The sequence below is a fragment of the Zootoca vivipara genome, chromosome 14 (assembly GCF_963506605.1).
Source record: "Zootoca vivipara chromosome 14, rZooViv1.1, whole genome shotgun sequence".
Classification (NCBI taxonomy): domain Eukaryota; kingdom Metazoa; phylum Chordata; class Lepidosauria; order Squamata; family Lacertidae; genus Zootoca; species Zootoca vivipara.
This window is the reverse complement of record NC_083289.1, coordinates 42,223,948-42,235,141: the sequence shown is the minus strand read 5'-3', so window position 1 is coordinate 42,235,141 and position 11,194 is coordinate 42,223,948. Positions and strand designations below refer to the sequence as shown.

Genomic DNA, 11,194 nt, shown 5'->3' with positions numbered 1-11,194 from the left:
AAAACACCAAGACGGGCAGTGTGCCATGTCCTCTCAAGGGGGTTTAATCTATGACTCAATGAGGGATGGGTTTTGGAAAAGAAAGAAAAAAACAACAACCCTGTGTGATTGGTACTGTCCTGTGTCTCTTTTATTTGTCTATTTGTCTTAAACACCAAGGAAGAGAAGGAACTCTGGAGCCCCGTTTATAAGAAAGACTTATGAAGCCGGTCAGGCTATTTAATTTGGCCACATTGTGTATGTCATTGGCAAATGGGAGGCTGGTGCCCATCTTGCCAGTGGGGGACCACCCAGGAAGCCAGAATTGCATAGCTACTGGCTGTTGCAAACACCCAAGTTCAAAGGTTCAGGAGAGACCTTTACCACACTTGAATCGGTTAGTCGCTGCCTATTTTTTCATTTTCCTCCAGCGAGAGAGCAGGGGGAAGGGAGAACAAGCCCACCAAGGATATTCAGAAAGGGTTGTTTGGGGACTCCAAGACTGCAACAACAAAATTTGCCACTGTGAGGATTAAAAGGGGGGGGGGGGAGAGGGAGAGAGAGAAAGAGAGAGAGGAGGGAGGGTGGAAGCAAAGGAAAAGAGGGAGGAGAGAAGAAGCAGAGAAGCATCATTCCTCCACCTCTCTCCCTCTCTCTCTCTCTTTCTTGCCTACTTCACAGAAGCCAAAAGAGGACAAGGAATATGTTTGATAACACCCAGTACCCTTATAATTGCTTTAATTACGATGGGGATGATTACCCAACCTGCAGCTCTGATGAAGAGAAAAGGTTCACCAGACCAGCATACAGGTAAGCTTAACTTTTCCAACTCTCTCTCTCTCTCTTGCTCTCTCTCTCTCCATACTGTCAGTTGCTGGGGAATTCCTCTGTGATTCTTTGCAATGCTCATCCATAAGCATCTTCCAGGTGTGGGCAAAAAATAAAATAAAAATGGATATGGGGTTGCAATGATTTTTGGATTTTTTTAATGACACATTTTTATGCATTTCAACTGCTCACATTATTTTAAAAATAGGAGTTTGGGATTTCAAACAGGGGGATTCCAGTGGCCAAAAAAGGTTTGCTTGGGTGGCCTCAATCTGATCAGACTTGCCTACTGCAGGGGGCTGTTTGGAGGATAAAATGTGTACAGTGTCATTAGTATTTTTTTTTCCAAAATGTAGCCTTATTTTGGTTTTAGAATTGATGTAACTGATAGGGATTGCTGTCCTCTGCTTAATCTCCGACCCTCCTCCCCATTCTCTGCAACAATCTAACGAATATGTCTTAAATGCATAAGGTGCTAAAATAAACCACTTTAGGCAAGGATATAATAAGTGAGATACTCAGGATCTCAGTCTCTTAAGCAACTCTGATTAGTCACTTCTAAATCTTTCAAAACGGCAGGATTTCGATTTACTAAGTAGCTAATAAATGTGCATATTACAAAATAATAATAATCTAGGTTCTCTTTTGAGAGATTGAAGGAAGCTTGTGGTTACTAAGCAAAAACTTACCACTCATTATTAAAAGAAAAGATTGCCTTTAACCATTTCTTCTTTATTCTCTATTGCATTAACACCACACCTTCAAAAAAAATAGAGTATGTCCTTAACTCTCAGATCCACTGCTAAAGATTAATCAACCGAAGTGTGAGTTGATTAATCCACCATTTACATTAAGTTGCACTTCCTAAAGATCACAAGGAGAAATACTTCCTGTTCCACTATGCACAGTTATATGGGAAGAACTATGCATCCTATGCCTGTCTACTCAGAGGCAAGCCCCACTAAGTTCTATGGGGCTTACTCCCAGGTAAGCGTGTGTAGAATTGTCACTTGAGCCCCCTAGAACTCTGTGGCACATGCCACATACAAGTCAACCTGGACAGAACTGAATTGGAGAGTGATCCTTTGATATGAAGTGCAACCGCCTGCCACAATTCACAGGAATTTCAGTGCTGAGAAACTTCTGTTGTTGTTGGTTTTTTATATATATAAAAAAGTTGCAAAATGTGCCTGGGCATGCTTTTTGGTGGTGGTGTGTGTTTTAAATCAAAGCTCTTTCACTTGAGTGGAATGGAGAAAGAGTTGCCAAAACAGAGAGAGAGACGGCATTTCTCACTGTGCAGTTGGAAGAATCCTTAAGTATTTCCCTTATACTTAAAATGGGCAGTCAGCAGCCGCCCCGCTACTTCTCATGCAATAACAGGCCAATCATTGCTGTAGATGAGGGCTGAAGGAGAATCCAGGACATCTCTCTGCTTTCCGCAATCAACTTTCCTGAGTCATAAACACCCAGGTGTCCTCAATGGGAGAATGTGACTTGATTCGAGAGGTAACTTGAGATTTGGACTCAAATTCCAGCATGTAGACTTTGTTTGTCGATGACTTGGAAGTTCCCCCCCCCCAACTTACCCTCTTCATATTGCAACTCACCCTGGGAGCTTATGACAAAGGGCAGTTGACTTCAATGGGTCTACCCTGTGCAGGGCTATTGTTGGATACAACCTAATACCGGTCCACTTGGGCACACTGCCTTGCTTGTGTGCTTGGGACTGATCCCACTCATGGAACCCATTGCTTCAAACAACTCTCTCAAGAAAGTGGGCATCTCAAGAGCGGCGCTGTCCAATGGACGGAGCTGTGCAGCGCAAATGTTAAGAGCATGAGCGATGAGCTGGAAAGCTCCCAGTTCAGTTACCACACTGACCTCAGGCAAGCTTCTATCTCTCAGTCTCACTCTCCACTGGTTAATATGGGAGACAGTGTGGTATAGCAATTTGAGCGCTGGACCAAGGCTGATTCAAATCCCCACTAAGCCATAGAGGTCACTAGGTGGGTGACCTTGGGCCAGAAACACACTCTGCCTCTCTGTCTCTGATCCTATCCTACCTCATAGGGTTGTTGTGCTGCGAAAAGTGGTGGGGTAGAGAATTGTGAACATTTACCTGGGTTCCCCGAAGGAAAGATGAGAAATAAATAAATAAAACAGGAGTCGTCCTCATCCGTTACTGCAGCAATGATTTGAGAACTTAGAACAGCATTGTGCATTCAAGATATTGAGGGCTGGATCCCAAATAAGGCTACAGCTGCAGTCCTACTGAAAACAAAGGCACTTACTCCCAAGGAAGTGTGTTAGTTATTGGGCGTTGGGTCTCATTGTTACATATTGTTGTTACTTTGGTTTCAATGGGACCTCTCTGTGTAGTTAAAGGTAAAGGGACCCCTGACCATTAGGTCCAGGCACGGACGACTCTGGGGTTGCGGCGCTCATCTTGCGTTATTGGCCGAGGAAGCTGGCATACAGCTCCCAGGTCATGTGGCCAGCATGATAAAGCCACTTCTGGCGAACCAGAGCAGCACACGGAAATGCCGTTTACCTTCCCGCCAGAGCAGTACCTATTTATCTACTTGCACTTTGCCGTGTTTTCGAACTGCTAGATTGGCAGGAGCTGGGACCGAGCAACGGGAGCTCACCCCGTCGCAGGGATTCGAACCGCCGACCTTCTGATCGGCATGCCCTAGGCTCTGTGATTTAACCACAGTGCCACCCGCGTCCCTATTTGTAGTTAGTCCTGTAATTGAAGCCCCGCTGACTTCAACGGGAAGTCCCTGCAACGAACTCTCAGAACAGTCCTATGCATGTCTATTTGGAACAAAGTCCTTGCCGTGTCCAGTGGGGCTTATTCCCGAATGTGTGTGTTTAGGATCACAGCCTTGGAGTTGCATTGAACCTTATGCGATGTTGTTTCCAGAAACTCCACGCCAGTAGCACCAACACCTTTCTGTACAGGACGGTATTGTGATTTGTTTTGTTTTGTTTCACGTTGCAGCTACATCGCTTTAATTGCAATGGCCATCCAGCAGAGCCCCTCCAACAAAGTGACTCTTTCTGGCATTTACGACTTCATCATGAAGAAATTCCCTTACTACCGGACAAACCAGCGAGCCTGGCAGAACTCCATCCGCCACAACCTCTCCCTCAACAGCTGCTTTGTCAAGGTAGGAGGACCAACAAACCACAGCAACATGGGCAGCAGTCCACAACCTGGAAAGGGAGACTTGGGTTCTGCAAGCTGCTCGGTTGGGAGCCCGATTTGCAAGAGGACGCTGTGCACATCTGGCTGTAAAATCAGCTCAGATGTGGCCATAGGGAACCCGCGCTGTGCTGAAAACTGTCTCTTGATTTCTCCCCTGTGAAAGGAGGCTTTCAATAAGCCTCTCAGTGCCAGTTGCTGTGAATCACAAACGGGAAGAGCTCCGTTGCGCTTACATCCTGCTTTCAGGCTTCCCATGCACAAATCGGCGGCGGTGGCCTTGTATTAAATTTGTATACTGCCCTATGCTCATAGATCTCAGGGCAGTACACAACATAAAATTACAATAAAAGCAACACAAAATACACAATAAAAATAAGAATAAAGACAATCCAATAACCCCTCCATCCACAACACTTTAAAAAGGGCCATTGTGAGAATAATAATAATAATAATAATAATAATAATAATAATAATTTATTTATACCCCACCAATTTGGCTGGGTTTCCCCAGCCACTTTGGGCAGCTCCCAACAGAATATTAAAAACACGATAAATCATCAAACAAAAAAACTTCCCTAAACAGGGCTGCCTTCAGATGTCTTCTAAAAGTCAGATAGTTGTTTATTTCCTTGACATCTGATGGGAGGACGTTCCACAGGGCGGGCGCCACTACCGAGAAGGCCCTCTGCCTGGTTCCCTGTAACCTCACTTCTCACAGTGAGGGAACTGCCAGAAGGCCCTCAGAGCTGGACCTCAGTGTCCGGGCTGAACGATGGGGGTGGAGATGCTCCTTCAGGTATACTAGAACAGGACTAGAGCCATTAGCCTGATTCAGTAGGAATTTCCTTATGTTATTATAATCACAGATTCATAGGATTGTAGAGTTGGAAAGGTACCTCAGGGGTCATCTAGTCCAATGTACGAATTACAGTTAAAGTACATCTGACAGATGATTATCCAGCCTCTGCTTAAAAATGAAAAAAAAAGTCTACCACCTTCTGAGGTAGTCCATTCCACTATCTAACAGCCCTTGCCATCAGGAAGTTCTCCCTAATGTTTAGCCAAAATCTTCTTACCTGCAATTGGAATTCATTTGTTCGGGTTCTACCTTCTTGAGCGATTAGGAAACAGGCTTGTTCCACCTCCTATGTGACAGCCCTTCAGGTATCTGAAGATGGCTATCATATTCCTCTCTCTTCTCTTCTCCAGGCTGAACATGCCCAACTCCCTCAACCTCTCTTCATAAGGCTTTGGTTTACAGTCTGTTTGCATGTCTCCATCTCTGGACCCTTGAGAGATGCTTTAGGGCAGGGGTCAGCAAACTTTTTCAGCAGTGGGCCAGTCCACTGTCCCTCAGACCTTGGGGGTGGGGCGGACGGACTATATTTTGAAAAATAATAATGAACTAATTCCTATGCCCCACAAATAACCCAGAGATGCATTTTAAATAAAAGCAGACATTCTACTCATGTAAAAACACGCTGATTCCCGGATCATCTGCGGGCCGGCTTTAGAAGGTGATTGGGCCGGATCCGGCCCCTGGGCCTTAGTGTGCCTACCCATGCTTTAGGGTTTTGGTGGGTGTGGAGTTTTGAGCTTCCTTTAGCATTGTGAGGTTGCTGTGGGTGTGTCTTCTTTCCAAGAAACATACTGTATCTCCAACTCTTTGCAACCTCCTTGGCTGCCTGTGCTTCCTGATCTGATGTCTTCCTTCGAACTTTCATTGAAGCAAGCATGCACACCCAGGAGACCTGTAGTTTGCAGACGATTTGTAGAACGAAGGAAATGAAACTCAGAAACTCCCTGGGTCATCTTGAAAGCAAAAGAAGAACATGCACATGCAAGTTTCACCAAAATGTGCTCCCCCCCCCATGGATAATTTTTAAAAAGCAAATTAATTAAGGAGAATGGCCATCAAGGAACAGGGAGACGAGGACAGGAATAGGTTTTCAGCATAGCGCTATAGGAAATGAAAAAAAGCTCTATTATGATGGGTGAGGCTGTTTGTCCATCGAGGCCTGAATTGTCTTCTCTAGATGAGAGCGGCTCTCCGGGGTCACAGACTTAGCTGATACCAAGGATACCAAGGATATCAAGGATCTGACCTGGCATCTTCCATATGCAAGGTGTGGTCTCTACTATAGAGCCATGGTCCAAGCATTCTTGTGGTGCAGCTGCATGGGCAAAAATATCCTCTCTGTTTCTGAAGTCCAGGCTGCGACCATGGCAACCATGGTGACTGGTTGGGTGGAAGGCAGGGAGCCCAACAGTAGGTGGCGCCAGAGCCAATGACAGGAAGAGCCAATTAATTCTCAGTTTGCCCTATCCTCCTCCCTGCTGAATTCTGTAAAGCGCAACACAGACTATGAGGAAGAGGAAGTGGACGGGCAGTGTCAATTCCTGGATTAGTTGTAAGCAGAAAGGCAGGCTGGTGAGAACTGACTGAGACTAGTTGGAGGTTGGTGGGGCAATGCCCTTAGTGGAGAAACATCCATGGGTTGTTGCTTGTGGACCTAAAATGCCACACTGAACATGCTCAGTGAACATGGAATGCTGGCTGACTGTTAGGTGCAATAATAATAAATAATAATAATTTATTATTTATACCCTGCCCATCTGGCTGGGTTTCCCCAGCCACTCTGGGTGGCTTCCAACAGAAAAATGAAATAAAACAATCTATTAAACATTTAAAGCCTCCCTAAACAGGGCTGCCTTCAGATGTCTTCTAAAAATCTGGTAGCTGTTTTTCTCTTTGACATCTGATGGGAGGGCGTTCCACAGGGCGGGCACCACCACCAAGAAGGCTTGGCTTCTCACAACGAGGGAACTGCCAGAAGGCCCTCGGCACTTGACCTTAGTGTCCGGGCAGAATGATGGGGGTGGAGACGCTCCTTCAGGTATACTGGACCGAGGCCATTTAGGGCTTTCAAGGTCAGCACCGACACTTTGAACTGTGCTTGGAAACGTACTAGGAGCCAATGTAGATCTTTCAAGACCGGTGTTATGAGGTCTTGGCGGCCGCTCCCAGTCACCAGTCTAGCTGCCGCATTCTGGATTAGTTGTAGTTTCCGGGTCACCTTCAAAGGTAGCCCCACGTAGAGCGCATTGCAGTAGTCCAAGCGGGAGATAACTAGAGCATGCACCATTCTGGCGAGACAGTCTGCGAGGATCGAAAGCCAAGTGGGAAGGGGAATGGAATGGAGTTTCCTATACAAGATTCCTTCCATGCTGCAACATTTTGTTGCCGATCCCATATATTTAACAGGATTTAAATCATCCGTAACCTCTAAGCGGTTTTACACATTTAACTCATGATCTCAACATGTCCTCAGTTGCAGCCACTGCTCTCCGATGATAATGCATAGGAGTGCTACTGTATATTTATCAGCTCATGTGCAGGTGTGGAAGGTGTGCTGAGTGAGAGGCTACTTTGTCTAAATGGCTGAGCGACCCGGGAACATGAAGGTCATCTGGAGAACAGGCAAACGTTACATACCTTAGCTCAATGGTGGAGCACATACTTTGAAGGTTTAGTCAGTTGTATCACTAGTGAAAAGGATCAGGTAGCAAGTGATGGGCAAGATCTGTGCTTTGGAGAGATGCTGCCATTCAGTGCAGGCAATACTGGGCTAGCTGGCTAAACAGTCTGAGCAGGCATCGTTGCAAATGCAAAAAGGAAACTTCATGCTATGGTGTGGTTCTTTTTTCCGTTGCATTTTACTGATGTCCTTGTGTGGTCTTGCAAGGGAAAAAAATATCTAAATATAACTGTTCCTACAATCATATGGAGATTGCTGCTATCTAGAGATGTGGGAGAAAATCGATACAGTTCACATTTAAGACAAACATACCTAATTTGCACCAAAATGCAACCTAAAACACAGACATCCCTTGAAATTCACACTTCTCCATATTTTGGGCTGCAGTTCTTCAGCCGAGTTATTTGTACAAAAATGTGTATACTGGTGCAAAGGGTGCATGCAAAATTGCATTACATTAGGGGAGAGTTACTTGCAAAGATGTGTATATTAGTCAAAACTGAATGTTTTTGTTTATTAGGAGAATCTGCATTAAGTTGTTGAGGAATTTTCATAGGATCAGCAGCAACAAATACCTGTGGAAATAGGGAAAACTGAATGTAAGATTGGAAAAACGAGAACCGTGGAGAACCAAAATTGACAGATTTGTCCATTTCTCCTTTTATAAGCATATGTTCTCAATGCAGGTTCGTAATGTAGAGGGGAGAAAGATGCAAATCAGCTGCAACAAGCCAGAAATAATTAATTTTAAAAAAATCTGCATTGATGCAGAATTCAGAAGGGGAGGATCTTGGGACAGAGCAGACCCTTGGAATAATAATAATAATAATAATAATAATAATAATAATAATAATAATTTATTATTTGTACCCTGCCCATCTGGCTGAGTCTCCCAATCGAACATTAAAACAATACGGCATTAAATATTAAAAACTTCCCTAAATAGCAAAAACATTGCACACAAACACACACAGAATCTCCATGCATCAATGTGTATACGACCAGATACTCTCCAGATATTTTGGACTACAGCTTTTGTCATTCCTCACCATTCAGCCTGCTGGCTGCACAGGAAAGATCAATAATAGAGGGCAAGCCGCCTTTCCAGAAAGCTTATACACCATGATGGATATTTTCCTCACATAACCCTCGATAAGCTTTGGAGGAACTGCAAAGCTCTGTGGAACACAATTTGAAAGCCACTGTCCAAGGTTGGTAGGGAGAAAGGGAAACTCAGCTCGAAGTAAATGGAGATCATTGAAAATGATCGCCCTCTTAGCTGCTTCTGGGTGGAAGGATAGAAAATGCAGATATTGTTTTCTTCTGATGCATGCTAGTACATAGCAAATTAAAGGGGCTATTTGCCTACAACTTCTATAATTAGAGAGCCTGGTCTTCAACAGTTTGTCATATATGTTTATACGAGACTCGCATTTAAATGGACGCAGATGTTGAAGCGGCTGTGTTTGTAGCACACACGCACACAAATGCCGAATTCGGGTTTTCCTTTCGCCCAGGCTTCAGCTCCGCAATCTGTTCTGAGTGCTGTGCGTCAACTTTGGGCCTTTGGAATGAATAGCAATAAGAAAATCTAGAGAGTTCCTATGCATGTGCAGAGTGCATTCCCCTTCCCAACTTGAGTATCCACCGGCCACTCTCTTCCACTCTTGGATTAGGGGATAAAGGTCTGAGATGAGGGAAAGGTCGCAGTTTCCAGACAGCCTTGACAGATGGTTTTAAAGAATAATAATTTAATAATAATAATAATTTATTATTTATACCCTGCCCATCTGGCTGGGTTTCCCCAGCCACTCTGGACAGCTTCCAACAGAAATATAAGAATACACTAATTTAATTCCCTTAAGGCAGTGACTGACAGAATGGATGCTCTCTCTCTCTTTCTCTCTTTTTTATTATTTTAAAAAACAATGAATTGCAGGTTCCCCGGACGGAAGGCAATGACAAAGGGAAGGGGAATTACTGGAGCTTTGCACCGGGATGTGAATCTATGTTAGACCTGTTTGAAAACGGGAACTACAGGAGGAGGAGGAGGAGGAAGAACGTCAAAAGGGAACCCAGAGACAAACGGCCAAACGGTGGGAGCGATTGCTTGCAAGCTCTGTCCCCGGTGGATTCTGGATTCCCCGGAATCCCCTCCTGTCCCGGTCAGAGAGTGCATTCCCAGCCCAAAGCTTTGGAGACTTGTGAGCTTTTTCCAAACGCCGCCGCCAGCCGAGAGAGTCTAAACAGCTCCTCCATAGGAAAATCTGACTCCGAAATTAAATTTAGCATTGATTACATTCTCTCCTCCCCAGACCCTCTGCCTGTCCTGAGGTCTCCGTATCACACGGAAGATAACAAATACCACCTCTTGGATTCTCAGCAGCTGGTGAACCTTCCGTTTTGGACAATGTGAGCTTGCAAACTGAGAAGGAAACAAGGGACCTTTTTTCTGTCCAACAGTCACTGCAGCTTGTCCTCAGGAACAGGAGACTAGACGCTTCATGGAGCTATTCAGTATCTCAAAAATGAATTTCTCTGAGGTTGGAAACTTACCACTAAACCATCGCACTGCTTGTGAACTTGCTTATGGGTCTGTGGCACTTGTCGGCTCCTGCTTGAATCGAGTGTGTCTGGCGGCCCCTTTCCTCCCTTATTGGGCCCAGCTAGGCTTATCCTGAGCACGCCAAACAGCACCAAGTAGCTGGGTCAAGCTGCCATTTTCATTTTCCACAATGCCTCTAAAATGGGATGGGAACACCTCTGGCCCTCCAGAAGTTCCTGAACTCCAACTCCCATCATCCCTGATCATTGGCCCATCCTTGCTTGGGCACTGATGGGAGTTGGAGTCCAGCACTGACTGGAGGACCAAAGGTTTCCCAGCCGTGGCCTAAAATGATCGCTAGACCCAACTGCTTGGAGCTCTGGTCTGAGGGGAAATATTTAAAAGAAGGCTTCAGGGCAAGAATCAGTTATTGGGGGGCTGTCAGGTTGATAGGGTTCATCCCACAAGGATTCCAAGTGAGATGGCAGCCGTAATCGGCAGTATAAAATAAAGGTTTTCTTTGCCATGGTCATCTGATTACACTTCACCACATTTCAGGATGTTGGAATTACTATGACCAGTTTTGTTCTATGGTTGCTGTCCACACACACACACACACACAGAGAGAGAGAGAGAGAGAGAGAGAGAGAGAGAGAGAGAGAGAGAGAGAGAGAGAGAGAGAGAAGCAGCGGTTTTTTTTAGCCCAAACTCACTGGAACCCAGTTCCGGCCATAGCTGCCAAGTCTTCCATTTTCCCCGGGAAACCCCCGTTTTTACTTACCTTTTCCCGGTGGTCCCCCGTATCACTTTGTCTCCCGTTTTTCTCTGTTATTTTCTCCTGCCGGCGGCCATTTTTTTCTGATTTGTCCTTCTATGGGCACAAAAATGGCCGCCGCCGGCTTCAAAAGTCGCATCTACACATGACCAGAGGTGCGTAGATGCAACTTCCGGTGTCGGCGGCAGCCATATTGGTGCCCATAGATGGGCGGGCCGACACCGAAAGTTGCGTCGACGCACTTCTGGTCATGCGTAGAAGCTACTTTTGAAGCCGGCGGTGGCCATTTTTGGTGCCCATAGAAGGGCAAAGCG

The 11,194-nt window shown here is 45.4% G+C and overlaps 1 protein-coding gene across 1 annotated transcript; it reads left to right on the top strand.

The window, feature by feature from the left end:
• The first annotated feature begins 682 nt into the window (after positions 1–682).
• FOXL3 (forkhead box L3) lies at positions 683–9,989 on the top strand. Its single transcript, XM_060282615.1, has 4 exons — positions 683–789; positions 3,815–3,983; positions 9,500–9,688; positions 9,770–9,989. Exons 1-4 carry the CDS (start codon positions 683–685, stop codon positions 9,974–9,976), a joined length of 672 nt encoding a protein of 223 aa, XP_060138598.1. The 3' UTR covers positions 9,977–9,989.
• Positions 9,990–11,194: the final 1,205 nt, after the last annotated feature.

Excerpts from the sequence above, each read along its gene's own strand:
- FOXL3 (XM_060282615.1), top strand. The coding sequence starts at position 683 with ATGTTTGATAACACCCAGTACCCTTATAATTGCTTTAATTACGATGGG. Across the intron at positions 790-3,814 it reads TTCACCAGACCAGCATACAG|CTACATCGCTTTAATTGCAA; the intron begins GTAAGCTTAACT and ends TTCACGTTGCAG. Across the intron at positions 9,689-9,769 it reads GCTTGCAAGCTCTGTCCCCG|CTTTTTCCAAACGCCGCCGC; the intron begins GTGGATTCTGGA and ends GAGACTTGTGAG.